At 45.8% G+C, this 18,030-nt stretch overlaps 1 protein-coding gene across 3 annotated transcripts in view; it reads left to right on the top strand.

Annotated features, from left to right (window-relative positions):
* Nucleotides 1-2,308: 2,308 nt before the first annotated feature.
* CDK5RAP1 (CDK5 regulatory subunit associated protein 1) overlaps nt 2,309-18,030 on the top strand; it is a 39,887-nt gene continuing 24,165 nt past the window's right edge. For 2 of the 3 annotated variants that reach the window (XM_003273532.2, XM_030826785.1), the window contains exons 1-7: nt 2,309-2,450; nt 6,743-7,066; nt 9,128-9,231; nt 10,190-10,224; nt 11,999-12,099; nt 15,335-15,545; nt 17,087-17,207. In XM_003273532.2, the coding sequence (XP_003273580.1) occupies nt 2,363-2,450; nt 6,743-7,066; nt 9,128-9,231; nt 10,190-10,224; nt 11,999-12,099; nt 15,335-15,545; nt 17,087-17,207 (984 nt within the window). In that variant the 5' untranslated portion in view covers nt 2,309-2,362. The remainder of the gene's footprint in view (nt 2,451-6,742; nt 7,067-9,127; nt 9,232-10,189; nt 10,225-11,998; nt 12,100-15,334; nt 15,546-17,086; nt 17,208-18,030) is intronic. The other variant, XM_012511878.2, reaches the window with a different exon arrangement.

Below are 18,030 nucleotides of genomic sequence, written 5' to 3' on the forward strand. Positions count from 1 at the left end.
AAGCAGGGGGCCAGACATGGTGGCTCATGCTTGTCATTCCAGCACTTTGGGAGGCTGAGGTGGGAGGATCACTTGAGACCAGGAGTTTCAGACCAGCCTGGCCAACATGGCGAAACCCCATCCCTAGTAAAAACAAAAATCGACCAGGCGTGGTGGTGCTTGCCTGAAATCCTAGCACTTTAGGAGGTCGAGGTGGGCGGATCACTTGAGGCCAGGAGTTTGAGACCAATCTGGCCAACATGGTGAAACCCTGCTCTACTAAAATACAAAAATTAGCTTGGAGTGGTGGTGCATGCTTGTAATCCCAGCTACTTGGGAGGCTGAGGCAGGAGAGTCGCTTGAACCTGGGAGGCAGATGTTGCAGTAAGCCGAGATTGCACCACTGCACTCCAGCCTGCGCGACAGAGTGAGTGAGACGCCGTCTCAAAAAAAAAAAAAAAAAAGCAGGGGCCACATCATGCAGGCCCCTAGGACACAGTAGGAAATCTGGATTTTATTGCAAGGGCAATGGAAAGCTCTTAAGCTTTTCTTTTTCCTTTTTTTTTTTTTTTTTTTGAGACGGAGTCTTACTCTGTCGCCCAGGCTGGAGTGCAGTGGCTCGATCTTGGCTCACTGCAATCTCCGCTTCCCGGGTTCAAGCAATTGTCCTGCCTCAGCCTCCTGAGTAGCTGGGACTACAGGCACGTGGCACCATGCCCAGCTATTTTTTATTTTTAGTAGAGATGGGGTTTTACCATATTGGCCAGGCTGGTCTCGAACTCCTGACCTCATGATCCACCCACCTCAGCCTCCCAAAGTGCTGGGATTACAGTTGTGAGCCACAGTGCCCGGCTGTTTTTGTTCTTTCCTTTTTCGAGACATGGTCTCATTCTGGTACCCAGGCTGGAGTGCAGTGTTGAGATCATGGTTCACTGCCGCCTCAACTTCCTTGGCTCAAGCAATCCTCCGTGCCTCAGCCTTCTGAGTAGCTGGGACCACAGGCACCTGCCACCATGCCGGGCTAATTTTTGTTTTTTTTTGTAGAGATGGAGTTTCATCATGTTGCTCAGGCTAGTCCAGAACTCCTGGGCTCAAGCAATCTGCCCGCCTTGGCCTCCCAAAGTGCTGGGATTACAGGTGTGAGCCACCACGCCCGGCCTGCCATGGAGAGTTTTCAGGAAAGGAGTGATATAATTTGATTTAATAAAACAAACACAAATTCCCTTAGGCTATGTGTGGGAAACTGTTCTCAGGAGACAAGGTGACCATTAGCAGGCTACTGTGATTGTTTCTGATGAGACAATGGTGGCCTGGATAGTTGTAGCTTTCGAGTAGACAGATTTGACATTTTGTGGTTAGAGTTGACAGGGCTTGCTGACAGATAGAATGTGGGGATCCAGGGAGGTGAAGAAAATGACCATTCAGTTCCTCCTAGTGCACCTGGAAGGATGGTTGGGCCATTTACTGAGATGGGCCAGAATGACAGGTACAGGTTTTTGGTGAAGGTGCGTGTGTGGAAATGAAGAGTTCTGTATAAGTTAGAGATGGTCATCAGACACCCAAGAAGGGGTGTCAAGTAGGCGGCTGAGCTATGGCTCTGGAACTCCAGCTGGAGATGTGAATCAGGAAGTCATTAACCTACAGGGCAGTACCCTCCAATAGAAATAGTGCGTGAACCTCTTAGGTGACTTAAAATTTCCCAGTAAGGACCAGGCACGGTGGCTCACGCCTACAATCCCAGCACTTTGGGAGGCCAAGGTGGGTGGATGGCTTGTGCCTAGGTAGGAGTTTGAGACCAGCCTGGGCAACATGGGGAGACCCGTCTCTACAAAAAAAAAAAAAAAAAAAAAATTAGCTGGGCGTGGTGGCGCCTGCCTGTAGTCCCAGCCACTTGGGAGGCTGAGGTGGGAGGATTGCTTTAGCATGGGAGGCGGAAGCTGCAGTGAGCCATGATCACACCATATTCCCCTCCGCCCGCTAGCCACATTGAAAAAGTAAAAAGAAACAACAGGTGAACTTAATTCAAATATTTCTACCACCATAGCTACAAATAAAAAAAAATTAATTCAACGAATGTACTTGTTTAACCCAATATATCCCAACAATTATTGCAGCACATAATCAATATAAACATTATACATATGAACCATTTGACACTATTTGACATTTCTTCTTCCACATCCGGTGTATCTGACATTTAGCGCACATTTGATTTGCACTCACCCACTTTGAGGCGCTCAGTTGCCGCTTAAGTCCGTGGCTAGTGGCTGCCCTAAAGTTCAGCACCGCCACGGAGCTTTGGGTCCACCCGGACTGTAAAAAGGAAGCACTTCCGTTAGAATGACCCGGCCTGAAGTAGCGGCGGAACGGAAGTCGCTTGTGTATGAGCGCAGCAGCGGACCAGCGAGGGGACCCGACTTGCCCGCAGAACTTACGCTGCGGAACCCCGGGCACTGTTGCTGCTGCGGGAGGTGAGCAGCGCGCCCGCCGGGGTGGTCTGCGCACCTGCTTTTGACTGGCGCCTGGGGCAGGAGGGGCCGCGGATCCTGGGAAGCGCACGGTGTTCAAGAGGGAGGATGGCACGGTGGTTATGGCGTGGGGCCTGGCGTCAGGCTGTAGGGGTTCGTACTCTAACCCCGCTGCCTAACCCCGTGTGACCTTGGACAGGTCGCCTCCACTTCTTCCAAGGCTTCGCTTCACCACCGGTGAAGTGGGGTTGACAGTATAGCCTGCCTCACAGGGTTGCTGTGAGGGTTATAGGTAATAATTCGCGGAAAATGCTTTGCACCATGCCTAACTCATTGTAACCAGCCAGTAAAATGTTTGGGATGTTGTACGCTATTGTTCTAGCCTCATTGCCGACTGTCAGAATTAATTTCGAGCCTCCAGAGAGGCTTCTACACTGTGTTATGCAAAGCATTTTGCTTGTATTATTGCATTTGATCCCACAGTAGGCTTATGGAGATAGGTGCTATTATCCCCATCTAGAGGCTCCCAGAGTTTAAGACAGGTGCCTAAGGTTTAGCTGGCTTGGCAGCAGTGGGGTCAGATTCTGACTCTAGGGTCCATACTGTTTTTTTTGAGACGGAGTCTTGCTCTGTCGCTCAGGCTGGAGTGCAGTGACGCGATCTCGGCTCACTGTAGCCCCTGCCCCGCGAGTTCCAGCGATTCTCCTGCCTCAGCCTCCTGGGTAGCTAGGATTACAGGCGCATACCACCACGCCCGGCTAAGGTTTGTATTTTTAGTGGAGTCCATACTCTTAACCAGGATGCTCTAATACTCTCCATGAAAGGGTGTGTGGGCTATGAATGTGCAGTTAGTGAACGCTTACTGTATCTCAAATTGGGTTTTTAATATCTTATTCTTACAACACTTCTTGGGGGGTAGGTGCTGCTTTTATCCTTATTTTACACATGTGGAATTGGCGGCTCAGAGACAGAAATTTGTCTTGCCAAAGGTCACACAGCAATTATGGAGTAGAAATGGGCGATTTTAAAGCTCACACTTTAAGGCTGTTCTTCTCTGACTCTTGAAACTGGGTTGGCATTGCTCCTAAGTGCTAGTAGCAGATGTGGCAGGTGATCTCATTGGAAAGGTAATGGGCCACATCTGCTCTTTACACATGTATAGCAGGGTTCCCCTAACCCTAGGTGGTAGAATGGTACCTGTCCGTGGCCTGTGAGGAACCGGGTTGCACAGCAGGAGGTGAGCAGCAAGCTGGCATTACTGTCTGAGCTCTGCCTCCTGTCAGATTGGCCGCTGCATTAGATTCTCAGGAACACAAACCCTATTGTGAACTGCATGTATGCAAGGGATCTAGTTTGTGCATTCCATTTCCTTTTTTTTTTTTTTTTTTTTTTTGGAGACAGGGTCTCTCTGTTGCCCAGGCTGGAGTGTGGTGGCGCAATCTCGGCTCACTGCAACCTCTGCCTCCCTGGCTCAAGTGATCCTCCTACCTCAGCTTCTCAAGTTGCTGGGATTACTGGCACACACCACAGTGGCTGGCTAATTTTTTATTTTTTAATTTGTTGTAGAGACGGGGTCTTGCCATGTTGCCCAGGCTGGTCTCGAACTCCTGAGCTCAAGCAATCCGCCTGCCTCGGCCTCCCAAAGTGCTGGGATTGTAGATGTGAGTCACTGCACCGGCTCAAGATTGCACGCTCCTTACGAGAATCTAAATGCCTGCGGTGGAACAGTTTCAACACACTCCTGCTTCCCTGCGTGTGGAAAAATTGTCTTCCATGAAACCGATTCCTAGTACCAAAAAGGTTGGGAACCACTGATGTTTAGCAGCTGCCATGAGGCAGCTACCACAATGGGAGATGGTGAAGGTGTAGAAGTGAATGATACTTGTTCCCTGCTTTCAGGAACCTGCCAGTTTACTAGGGCTGGCAGAAGTGTCAGTAATAATTAACAGCAAAGTGTGATGAGTCTTGTGATGGAGAGGTAGAAGACAGCTTTGGGAACTCAGAGGAGGATCCCACCTAGATTTCGGGGGTGATGGCCAGAGCAGGCTTCCCAGAGGAAGAAAGCTGAAAGTACCATAGGCCACTAGAGAGAAGATAAATACCAGCCAGAGAACAGCATGTGTAAAATCCTATAAGCTAGTGAAGATTAATACAAAGAAGTGTGGCATGGCTGGAGTGTGGTAGGCTGTAGACGTGGGGTCTATTAAAAATATATGGTGATCCTAGAATTCTTCCTTAGTCAGAAAACTAAAAAAAAAAAAAGAAGTAAATAGTATGGCTTCATCTCCTGTACCTTAGTCACCTAAGTCTTCCTGGGAGGCAACTATTGTTTCTTAGCATTCTAGAGATATTGTATGTACCTGCAAATAGGTACCTCAATATTCCCACCCTCTTTCCTCACAGATTCAACAATAGTATAATGTAGGTAGCATGGAGCATTTTGCTTCCTTGCCTTTGTCATGTATAAGTTCAGCCTCACTTTTTTTTTTTTTTTTTTTTTTGAGATAGGGTCTTACTCTGTCACCCAGGCTGGAGTGCAGTGGTGCGATTATGGCTCACTGCAGCATTGATCTCCTGGGCTCATGCAATCCTTTCATCTCAACCTCCTGACTAGCTGGAACTACGGGTGTGCATCACTGCTCAGCTATTTTTTGTTATTTTTATAGAGATGAGGTCTCACTATGTTGCCCAGGCTGGTCTCGAATTCCTGGCTCAAGTGATGTTTCTGTCTCAGCGTCCCAAAATGCTGGGATTACAGGCATGAGCCACTGCACCCGGCCACCAGCCTTGGTTTCTAACAGTTGTAACTAGTCCTTTCTTGATAACATTTAGATCTTTCCCTTTCCTTTGCTATTAGAAACACTGTTGCATTGAATATCTTTTATTTTTATTTTTTGAGACAATCGCACTCTGTTGCCCAGGCTAGAGTGCAGTGGCGTGATCTTGGCTCACTGCAACCTTCTCCTCCTGAGCTCAAGAGATTTCTCATGCCTCAGTCTCCTGGGTAGCTCAGAATCCAGGTGTGTGCCACCACATCCAGCTAATTTTTTGTGTTTTTAGTAGAGATGAGGATTCACTGTGTTGGCCAGGCTGGTCTCGAACTCCTGGCCTCAAGTGATCCACCAGCCTCAGCGTCCCAAAGTGCTGGGGTTACAGGCATGAGCCTAGACTGAATGTCTTTATACATAGGTCATTTTGTATGTGTATAGATTTATCTGCAGGATAAATATGAGTGGAAATGCTTTGTCAGATGGTTTGCACACTTGTAATTTTGATGGAAAGTGGCAAATTGTTCTCTATACAGGTTGTGTTATTTGCTAAACCAAGTGTGAGAGGGTCTGGGTGGAAAGTTTGAAGGTAGTAGTTTGAAAATCTTTTTTTTTTTTTTGAGACGGAGTTTCGCTCTGTTGTTCAGACTGTAGTGCAGTGGTGCGATCTCGGTTTATAGCAACTTCTGCTTCCTGGGTTCAAGCGATTCTCCTGCCTCAGCCTCCTGAGTAGTTGGGACTATAGGCACTTGCCACCACATCTGGCTAACTTTTGTATTTTTAGTAGAAACGGGGTTTTGCCATGTTGGCCAGGCTGGTCTTGAACTCCTGACCTCAAGTGATCCTCCTGCCTTGGCCTCCCAAAGTCCTGGGATTACAGGCATGAGCAGCTGTGCCCAGCCAAGACTCTTGAAGGGTAGAAGGAGTCACTGATCAGGCATACAATGCCCTCACATTAGTTGCTTTCCTTCTGAAGGAACTCAAAGGAAGATGCCCTCAGACAGTGAGTAGTTTTCACTTTATTAAGAGGCAGTGTAGCAAGATGGGTATTGGCACGGGCTTTGCATCCATATGGATTTTTACCTGAGTCCTTGTTTGACTGCTTACTGGCTGTAGGAGCTTAGGTGAGTTCCTCAACCTATGTCTTCCGGAATGGGAACAATAATAGTGTCTGCTTCCTAGGATTGCTGTAAAGATTTAATGAGTTAATACACTTAAAGCCTTGGGAACTGGTCTTGGCACAAGGTGCTATTTTGTCATTTTGTCAGGGCTTTCCATCTCATCTCTACCACCACTTGTTTTGAAAACACTGCCTGGATTTGTATCTCATCTCTGGCACTCCTTTGTGTGGTCTTGGGCAAGTTGCCTCAGTTTTTTTCAACTGTAAAACAGAGGTCATATTATTAGGAGTACCTTCTTCATGGGCTTTTGTGAGGGGTAAATGGATGTATACACTTGAAGTGCTCACAGCAGTGTCCTGTCCATGGTGTTCAATAAATGCTGGTGATGTCTGTCATTCTTTTGCAGACCGTGGGCTGTTTAGTGCCATGCATCCTTTACAGTGTGCCCTCCAAGTGCAGAGGTCTCTGGGGTGGGGACCATTGGCCTCTGTGTCTTGGCTGTCGCTGAGGATGTGCAGGGCACACAGCAGTCTCTCTAGTACCATGTATTCCAGTCCAGAGAGACAGGAGGATGGAGCTCGGAAGGATTTCAGCTCCAGGCTGGCTGCTGGACCAACTTTTCAACATTTTTTAAAAAGTGCCTCAGCTCCCCAGGAGAAGCTGTCTTCAGAAGTGGAAGACCCACCTCCCTATCTCACGTTGGATGAACTTCTTGGAAGGCAGAGAAAAGGTTGGTTTTACTTTGCTTACCCTTTGGGCCTCCTGCCTTGCTCCTCTCTGTCATTCCTGGCATGATTCTTTTATTACAGACCTGGCTTGAAAGGTTAACAGTGTGGGAAGGCTGTGGGAATCATCAGACTCCACCAAGTAATATTAATTTCAAGAAACTCGGCCGGGCGGGGCCACGCTGTATCAGACTTGGGGCCGAGGCGGGCGGATCACGGGTCAGAGATCGAGACATGTGAACCCGTCTTCTAACAATACCGATCGACTGGGGGCAATGGGTGGCATCGTGGCCCTGTAATCCCCCAGCACTTTGGGAGGCTGAGATGGGTGGATTGCTTGAGCCCAGGAGTTCAAGAACAGCCTGGGTAACATGGTGAAACACTGTCTCTACAAAAAATAAAAAATTAGCCTGGTATGATAGCGTGCACCTGTAGTCCTAGCTACTCAGGAGGCTGAGGTGGGAGAATCATTTGAGCAAAAGCTGATTATCATTCAGCTCTTTTTTTTTTTTTTTTTTGAGACGGAGTCTCGCTCTGTCCCCCAGGCTGGAGTGCAGTGGCGCGATCTCGGCTCACTGCAAGCTCCGCCTCCCGAGTTCACGCCATTCTCCTGCCTCAGCCTCTCCGAGTAGCTGGGACTACAGGCACCTGCCACCACGCCCGGCTGATTTTTTTATGTTTTTAGTAGAGACGGGGTTTCACCGTGGTCTCGATCTCCTGACCCCATGATCCACCCACCTCGGCCTCCCAAAGTGCTGGGATTACAAGCATGAGCCACCGTGCCCGGCCTATCATTCAGCTCTTAACTTTTAGTTGGAATTTATTGGAGTCTGGAAATAAGACCTGCTGGTGGGGACAGGGGTTGATCCTGGAATATAGTTTGAAGCTGCCAGAATGTGAAATTCATATTCTTATAACTGTGTACAAAATTTGTTTTACTTCATAATATAGCCTTGCTTTCATTTAATATGAAGTTACTGTAAGAAGATGCCTCATTTTAATTTTGTGACTTTATGTACCCTCTGGCCACTGCTGCTACTTCCAGAGGCTGGAAAACCTCTTTATTTTGAGGAGGAGCGTAACATGTGGATTTACACTTATTTTCCCTTCAGGCTGATGAACACTATCAGTTAGCCCTTCCTTTCTTTTCTTTTTTTTTTTCTTTTTCTTTTTTTTGAGACTTGCTCTGTCTCCCAGGCTGGAGGGCAATGGTGCGATCTCAACTCACTGCAACCTCTGCCTCCTGGGTTCAAGTGATTCTCCTGCCTCAGCCTCCTGAGTAGCTGGGATTACAGGTGCACGCCACCACACCTGGTTAATTTTTGTATTTTTAGTGGAGATGTGGGTTTTACCATTTTGGCCAGGCTGGTCTTGAACTCCTGACCTCAAGTGATCTGCCGGCCTTGGCCTCCCAAAGTGCTGGGATTACAGGCGTGAGCCACCACGCCCGGCCTAGTCCTTCCTTTTCTAATTGTTTTTATAGCTATATTTCCTTGATTCTCAGGTACATGTTTTCCCCATTTAAAAGATAACATGGCTTGTAATTGGTGTGGATATATAATGTGTATATTTTTTTGTTTGTTTGAGACAGGGTCTCACTCTGTTGCCCAGGCTGAGTGCAGTGGTGTGATCATGGCTCACTGCAGCCTCAGTCTCCTGGGCTCAAGCAGTTCTACCTCAGCCTCCTGAGTAGCTGGGACCACAGGCATGTATCACTTGGCTAATTTTTAAAATTTTTGTAGAGACAGGGTCTCCCTTTGTTGCCCTGGCTGGTCTCAAACTCCTGGGCTCAAGTAATCCTCCTGTCTCAGTCTCCCAAAGTACTGGGATTATAGGCATGAACCACTGTGCCCAGCCTAATACGGTATTTCTTTTGTTCTGAAGGTCTATCATTAATTTGGGGGTACATCTGGCAATTTATGTTATCTTAGGATTGAGGCAATAGGGGACTTAGTGGATAACCAGATGCCTCAGATATTTCTAGAGCATTTGGGAAGGAGACCTTTTGAGACATGAGACCCCTTGTTGTCTGTCTACCATGGATTCCCCCCAACCTCTTACTGCAGTATACCTCGAGACCTATGGCTGCCAGATGAATGTGAATGACACAGAGATAGCCTGGTCCATCTTACAGAAGAGTGGCTACCTGCGGACCAGTAACCTCCAAGAGGTACATGCATTTCCTATTTCCTTTGTTTCCTGGACCTGGGCAAGATTCTGCATTTGTGCCAGTTCTTAGGTGCGGTTTCAGGAGCAGGGTGCCCCCTGGTGAGAGAGAGTTCCCTTGGGTGAAGTGTTCACCATGGGACTGAGTTGTACTTTTGTTACAGCTATTTTTGAAACTTTTATGGTGATGTGTGCCTTCAGACAAGGAGCTAAGTTAAGAATTGCCTGTGGGGAGGGAAGTTGGAGAGTTACTGTTTAATGAGTACACAGTTTTAGTTGCAGAAGATGAAAAAGTTATGGAAAATGCATAGTTATGAAATTGCAGATGTTCTAAATGCCACAGGACTGTACCCTTAAAAATGGTTAAAATGTCCAGGTGTGGGTCACCATGCCTTTAATCCCAGGACTTTGGGAGGCCAAGGCATGAGGATTGCTTGAAGACAGGAGTTTGAGGCTGCAGTGAGCTATGGTTATGCTATTGTTCTTCAGCCTGGGCAAGTGAGCGAGACTCCTTTCTCTATTAAAAAAAAAAAAAAGAAAAAAATAGTTAAAGAAAAATAATAGGCTGGGTGCAGTGGTTCATGCCTGTAATCCTAGCACTTTGGGAGGCCAAGGCGGGTGGATCACTTGAGGTCAGGAGTTCGGGACCAGCCTGACCAACATGGTAAAACCCCATCTCTACTAAAAATACAAAAATTAGCTGGGCGTGGTGGTGGGCGCCTGTAATCCCAGGCTGAGGCAGGAGAACTGCTTGAACCGCTCGGGAGGTGGAGGTTGCAGTGAGCCGAGATTGCCCCACTGCACTCCAGCCTGGGAAACAGAGTGAGACTCTGTCTCAAAAAAAAAAAAAAAAAAAAAAAAAAAAAAAGGGAAAAAAAATAATAAAGAGCTGTAGGGCAGGAATTGTATAAGGCTAATATCCAAGATTGTAATTTTCCTTGTTTTCCTTTCTCTCCATTCAGGCAGATGTGATTCTCCTTGTCACGTGCTCTATCAGGTGCGAATTTGTTCTTTTCCTAGGAGCGAATGTGTTTTATGTAATAATGCCAGAGCTAACAGTGCCTGGCCTGGCTGTTTATGGAGATGAGCCAGTGGCCCCGTGGCAGTAGGACTTGCAGTTTTCCCACAGTGGAGATAGTCTTTATACAACTGGCTGACATCGGCTGAGCATGTACCGTGGTGTCAGGTTCTGAGTGAGTAACGTAATGCATTAACAAATTTAATGATCACAACAACCCCGTGTGATTGGTGCTGTTATAGATGAGGAAACCAAGAATGTGCTGAGCCACTCAGCTCTTCCTGAGCTTTGTTTTGTAACTAATGGTATATGTTTATAATATAGCTGCCCGGGGTAGGATGTAGTCATAAGCTCGGGGAGAGTTTTGAGTAGAGATGGGTGACTCCCATCAGAGGTGAACGTACCTCCTTTCTCACTTTGTTTCTGTGTTCAAGACATGCTAGTGTTAATTTTTCCATATCTGGCTATACCCTCAATTAATTCATCTGACATTTTTCTTCTGTAGGCCTCTACTGCTTGACACCCAACTATGTGCTTTGGGTGATTCAGAAATGAACCCTTCTTCCATGGCCTGGCTTTAAGGAGCCTAGTCTGATATGGGAACTAAGATAGATGAACAAATAGCTCCAACATCTGGCAGAAAATGCTAGTTCAAAAAAAATCAAACAATGAGGCTGGGTGTAGTGGGTCACACCTATAATCCCAGCACTCTTGGAGGCCAAGGTGGGAGGATCACTTGAGTCCAGGAGTTCAAGGCTGCAGTGAACTATTCAAGACCAGCCTGGGCACAAAGTAAAGCCCTGTATCTACAAAGAAAAATGAAAGATAAATTGCTGGCCAGGCACGGTTACTCACACCTGTAATCCCAGCACTTTGGGAGGCCAGAGTGGGCATATCATGAGGTCAGGAGTTCAAGACCAGCCTGGCCAACATAGTGAAACCCTGTCTCTACTAGAAATACAAAAATTAGCCAGGTGTGGTGGTGCACGCCTGTAATCCCAGCTACTCAGGAGGCTGAGGCAGGATAATTGCTTGAACCAGGGAGATGGAGGTTGCAGTGACCCAAGATTGCACTGTTGCACTCCAGCCTGGTGACAAAGTGAGACTCCATCTCAAAAAAAAAAAAAAGGAGAAATTGCTAAGTACAGGGAAAAATCTAGTTAAAGTAGAAGGGCATTAGGATCTGGAATCATAAAAAAAAAAATTGAAAGGCAGTAAAGGGAGGACAAACTCTCCAACAGAGGAGAACTGGAAGGCCTTGTGAAGTAGATTGTTTTTGAGTTTGGCTTAAAGGCTTGTCAGGATTTGAAGATGTGTAGGAAGGATGTCATTTTAGGAAAGGTAAATTATAGCAAGTGTTGCTTCTTCAGGTGGCCCCCTACCTACCTTCCCTAAGTCTAAATGGTAGATACACATTGAAGGCAGGGCTGTCCAATCTTTTGACTTCCCTGGGCCACATTGGAAGAAGAAGAAGAATTGTCTTGGGCCACACATAAGATACACTAATAATAGCTGATGAGCTAAATAAAAAATCGCACAAAAAAAAATCTCATAAATGTTTTACAAAAGTTTATGAATTTGTGTTGGGCTGCATTCAAAGCCGTCCTGGCTACATGCAGCCCGTGGGCTGCAGGTTGGAAAAGCTTGATTTAAAGGGTTGAAAGTGGTTTTTATTTTCTTCCCACTGTCCTACTCTCTTAGATTCCTCCATGGTTTATTTTTGGTTCAGTCTTGCCTCCTTTGATCTCTGTAGGGAGAAGGCTGAGCAGACCATCTGGAACCGTTTACATCAGCTTAAAGCCTTGAAGACAAGGCGGCCCCGCTCCCGGGTTCCTCTGAAGATTGGAATTCTAGGTATCTGGTAATTTGCACATTTTGTCAGCTTTGAAACTTGGACTCTATGTGGCTTTATTTGCTAGTGTTTCCTTTAGAGGCTGGATTCCCAGTATCTGAAGAAATCTTATATATCCCATGCAATTCTTGTACTTACTGCCAGAGGTGACAGGATTAAATGAGATAAAGTTCATGAAAGGGCTTTCCATAGTTCCTTGAAGTAATAGGTGCTCAGAAAGTGGTATATCCTGCCTAGAGTCTAATGCGGCTCATGGTAGCACAGAGTTATGGATAGAGTTGGAGTCTGAAGGGACAGCATGAATTTCTTTTTTTTTTCTTTGAGATGGAGTTTCGCTCTTGTTGTCCAGGCTGGAGTGCAATGGCGAGATCTTGGCTCACCGCAACTTCTGCCTCCTGGGTGCAAGTGATTCTCCTGCCTCAGCTTCCTGTGTAGCTGGGATTACAGGCTTGCACCACCATGCCTGGCTAATTTTGTATTTTTAGTAGAGACGGGGTTTCTCCATGTTGGTCAGGCTGGTCTCGAACTCCAGACCTTGGGTGATCCCCCTGCCTCGGCCTCCTAAAGTGTTGGGATTACAGGCGTGAGCCACCGTGCCTGGCCTGATAGCACGAATTTCTAATGTGGGTACCTTTCATTTTGACTCCTGAAGCAAGCTCAAGTGAAGATTTAGGTCTGCCTCACCAATATGGTAACCACTAGCCACATGTGGCTATTTAAATTTACCTATAATTAAATAAAATTTAAAATTCAGTTCTTTAGTTCCATTAGCCACATTTCAACTTCTCAGTAGCCACACGTGACCACATGACTAGGGGCTACCAGTTTGTACAGTGCAATTATTTTTCCATCCAGCACACTCTGTCATCCTTTTTTTTTTTTTTTTTTTTTTTTTTTTAAAAAAAACAGAGTCTCACGCTGTTGCCCAGACTGAAGTGGCATGATCATGGCTCATTGCAGCCTCCAACTCCTGGGCTCAAATGATCCTCTCACCTCAGCCTCCTGGGTAGCTAGGTCTACAGGTGTGTACCACCACACTTAGCTAATTTTTTGACCTTTTGTAGAAACAGGGTCTTGCTATATTGCCCAGGCTGGTCTTGAACTTCTGGGCTGAAGTGTGATCCTCTTGCCTCAATCTCCCAGAGTGCTAGGATTATAGGTGTGAGCCACTGCACCAGGCCTGTCATCTTATTAGAAAGTTGTGTTGGGCAGTTCTGATCTATATGACTGGAGACATTTCAAAAATAAATACTCTCTACCCTCTTCTGTCTCAGAATTTAGTTAATATATTTAACATTATGGGAAAACAGAGTATCTCCATTGTGGAATAGTTAAATTAATCTCTCCTAAGGATGGGTCCATACACAGATGGAGCATATTTAGTTATCAGATCCATGTAGTAATTGAGGCAGGAGGATGGGTCAGCTGAAATGTTCTGTTCCATTTCAGTTCCTTCACTGTAGAAGCCTCAGGGTGTATATCTACTAAGAATTTCAGAAATCCCAAGAATAATTTAAAAAACTGTAGTAAAATATATATGAAATTACCACTTTAATCCTTTTTAATTGTATATTTCTATGGCACTAAGTATATTCACATTGTTTTGCACCCATCACCACCATCCATCTGCAGGACTTTTTTCTCTTCCCAAACTGAGACTACATATCCATTGAACACTCACTCCCCATTCCTCCTTCCCTCAGCCTCTGGCAATCACCATTCTACTTTCTGTTTATGAATCTGAGTACTCTAGATACCTCATGTAAGTGGAACCATACAGTTTTGTCTTTTTTGTGACCGTCTTATTTGGCTTATCATAATGTCCTCAGGGTTCATGAGGTTACCTGTTGTAGCCTGTGTCCGAATTTCCTTCTTCTTTTTTTTTTTTTGGTGACAGGGTCTCAGTTTGTCGCCCAGGCTGGAGTGCAGTGGCATGATCATGGCTCACTGCAGCCTCAACCTCCCAGGCTCAAGCACTCCTCCTGCCTCAGCCTCCTGAGTAGCTGGGACTGCAGGCACGTGCCACGAGGACTGACTAACTTTTTTATTTTTTGTAGAGACGTGGGTCTCACTATGTTGCCAGGGCTGATCCGGAACTCTTGGGCTCAAGTGATCCACCCTCCTTGGCCTCCCAAAGTGCTGGGATTACAGGTGTGAGCCATAGCACCTGGCCAGAATTTCCTTCCTTTATAAGGCTGAGTAATACTCCATTGTAAACAAACAAAAAAAATTCCATTGTGTATATGTAGTACATTTTGTTTGTTCATTGAAAAATTATTTATTTATTTAACTGGCTTTGCGTAGATGCAAATATCTCTTCATTCATTAATAGACACTTGGGTTGCTTGCATCTTTTGGCTATTGTGGATAATGGTGCTATGAACATGGGCATACAAACAAGAATAGCTGTTAAATGTTTTCAAAGGGTATTTGTAATAAAGTGGACTTTAAGATATTATAACTTTAATAACATAATTTTTTTTAGGATATGGAAGATAACAACGTAAATGGCTCACTCATTTCTTACAGGTTTTAGCAAGTGTTATAGGCTAGAAGAGAGGGAAAGGGTTCAAGTGTAGTTGTGGGTAAGTAAGTTCCAGACACAAAATACATTTTATTTCAGCACTAAGTAATTTTCAGTTGAAAGAAGACATGGTTCATGTCTTGAAAGGTTTGTGGATGGTGGTTTAATTTTTTTTTTTTTTTTTTGAGATGGAGTTTCGCCCTTGTTGCCCAGGCCGGAGTACAATGGTGCGATCTTGGCCCACCGCAACCTCCGCCTCCAAGCGATTCTCCTGCCCCTCAGCCTCCCAAGTAGCTGGGATTACAGGCATGTGCCACCACGCCTGGGTAATTTTGTATTTTTAGTAGAGACGGGGTTTCTCTATGTTGGTCAGGCTGGTCTTGAACTCTCAACCTCAGGTGATCCGCCCGCCTCAGCCTTCCAAAGTGCGGGGATTACAGGCATGAGCCACTGCACCTGGCTGGTGGTTTAATTTTTTTCTGGGCATTTAATTGAATTGCTCTGGAACCCTTTTCTGTGGTTTTCTTATATAGGAAGATGCAGGCTCCAGTGCGATGGGAGTGTTGGTTAAATTTGAAGGATGATACTCAATTCTTAGAGAAGTTTTCTGTTCCCTGGTCTCTAATCCCAGCTAGGTATAAAGTGGAATAAGAAGAAGCCATTAAACACCAGGTGAATTTGGGGAAAGGTGCTTGTTTCTTTTTCCCTTCCAGGCTGCATGGCTGAGAGGTTGAAGGAGGAGATTCTCAACAGAGAGAAAATGGTAGATATTTTGGCTGGTCCTGACGCCTACCGGGACCTTCCCCAGCTGCTGGCTGTTGCTGAGTCGGGCCAGCAAGCTGCCAACGTGCTGCTCTCTCTGGACGAGACCTATGCTGATGTCATGCCAGTCCAGACAAGCCCCAGTGCCACATCTGCCTTTGTGTGAGTCACTGCCTAAGAGATGGGGAATAAGCCTCTTCTTTCTTTCACACTTTTTTTTTTTTGAGACAGGGTCTCACTCTCGTCACCTAGGCTGGAGTGCAGTGGCATGATCAGGGCTCACTGCAGCCTTGACATCCTGGGCTCTTGCTTTAGTCCCCCGAGTAGCTGGGACTACAGGTGTGCACCACCACACCCGGCTATTTTTTTTTTGAATTTTTACAGAGATAGGGTCTCACTATATTGCCCAGGCTGGTCTCAAACTCCTGAGCTTGGGTGATCCTCCCGCCTCAGCCTTCCAAAATCCTGGGATTATAAGAGTGAGCCACTGCGCCTAGCCATGGCATTAAATTTTCTATAACAGAGGTTGCCAAATAGCTTACTGCCTCTTTTTGTAAATAAGGTTTTACTGGAATACAAGCATGCCCATTGATTCACATATTGCCTCTGGCTGCTTTTGCCACTAAAGCAAGGTTAAATAGTTGGGACAGAGACTATAGCCTGCTAAGTCTCAAATATTTACTATCGGGTGTTTTTTTTTTACAGAAAAGTTTGTCAATGTCTGCTTATTTTAATGGCTATATAATATTGTTGGAATGCTTAGTAAAAATAAAAGCTAACATTTATTACATAATTCTTCAGTGAACATCTTTGATACATAGCCGTAATTATTTCCTTCAGATAGATTGAGGCTTTCACATACAGGATGTGAATTAAAGAGAGTGATTTAACTTAGATACCTAACAGTTGGATCAGGAAGGTGTGAGAAATGTAGAATTCTGTGTTTTAAATCCAGGGTCTCCTTGCCCTATACGCACACATATATACACACTTTATAATATTTATTTTTTTCTGGTCTGGATGTAAAAAGTTCAGATAATATACTCATAAAAACAGTAGTTACAAACATATTCAGGCTGTCTGGAAAAAAGAATTTAAAAACAGTAGAGGGGCCGGGTGTGGTGACTCACGCCTGTAATCCCAGCACTTTGGGAGGCTGAGGTGGGTGGATCACGAGGTCAAGAGATCGAGACCATCCTGGCCAACATGGAGAAAGCCCGTCTCTACTAAAAATACAAAAATTAGCTGGGCGTGGTGGCGGACGCCTGTAGTCCCAGCTACTCGGGGGGCTGAGGCAGGAGAATCACTTGAACCTGGGAGGTGGAGGTTGCAGTGAGCTGAGATTGCGCCACTACACTCCAGCCTGGCGACAGAGTGAGACTCTGTCTCAAACAATACAAAACAAAAAAACAGTAGGAAGTCCAAGTGTGGTAAGTATGTATTCTAGCCCCTCACCACTGTGCTTCCTCAGGCTAGTCAGTGTCCCACCGGTTATAGTTTGGTTTATATTCTGTGATTAGATACCAATTTTTAAAGATAAAAAAAGTCTACTTTAGTGCTTAGATCTCAGATTGGTCCGGTGTGAGCATTGTGGCAAGAGGATTCAGAGCCAAAGAATAATGCCATTGGAGCTGAGACCTGCTCCTTGGGTCACACCAGCCCACCCTGCTACTGTTACTAAGTTCTGGTACTTTCTTCTCCAGGTCGATCATGCGAGGCTGTGACAACATGTGTAGCTACTGCATTGTTCCTTTCACCCGGGGCAGAGAGAGGAGTCGGCCTATTGCTTCCATTCTAGAGGAAGTGAAGAAGCTTTCTGAGCAGGTGAAGAGTTCTCCAGGCTTTCTTGCTGTGAACACGTTTGGGGAAGGATGAGGATAACCTTTGTAGTTTTGGGCCTATGCTGTCTCTGACTTACTGAAGTTTAGGACCATGCCTGGCCAGAAAGAACTACTTGGGTGTACATCATTGGTTTATTGCCCACAAATTACAGAGCTCCACCATGGAGGCAGCATGGTGGATGGAGAGGGCATGGGATTACAGTCAGGTGATGGAGTGTAAATTCTGGCTTGGTTCTTTGGCATGTCAATTTAACTGTTGTTGTAATGCAGTTTCCTCATCTATGAAAAGAGAATAAAAGAATACCCTGCTTGCAGGCTTATTAGAAGGATTGGAGGAAAAGTTTTTAAATTACCTGGCACATAGCTAAATTTTCGAGGAATTATGTATTTGTCTTTTCCAGGAAAAACTCCCAGATTTATTGTTCATTTTATCACTGAGCCAGCTCACTAGTTGAGGGACAGAATAGAGGAGGGGAGTAAGGCAGATCAGAAGCCACAGGGGAGATCTGCTCCTCTTTCTCCCACTGGGAGCTGGTCCTCAGCTTTTGAGGAGGTCTTTTCCTTAGCCCCAGGCCTGAATCTGCTACCCCTGCAGAAAAGGACAATAGGTGGGAATATGGTGGCTTTTCCTAACAGTGGTGTCTCCCTGCTTCCTTACTTGTTTGGCTCAGGAATCATGGGAGAGGGCCAGGGTAACCCCTGCCCCAGTTCTTTTTTTATTTTTTATTTTTGAGACGGGCTTTCACTCTGTCACCCAAGCTGGAGTACAGTGGTGTGGTCAGAGCTCACTGCAGCATCACCTGCCT

The sequence above is a fragment of the Nomascus leucogenys genome, chromosome 13, assembly GCF_006542625.1.
Source record: "Nomascus leucogenys isolate Asia chromosome 13, Asia_NLE_v1, whole genome shotgun sequence".
NCBI classification, from domain to species: Eukaryota; Metazoa; Chordata; class Mammalia; order Primates; family Hylobatidae; genus Nomascus; species Nomascus leucogenys.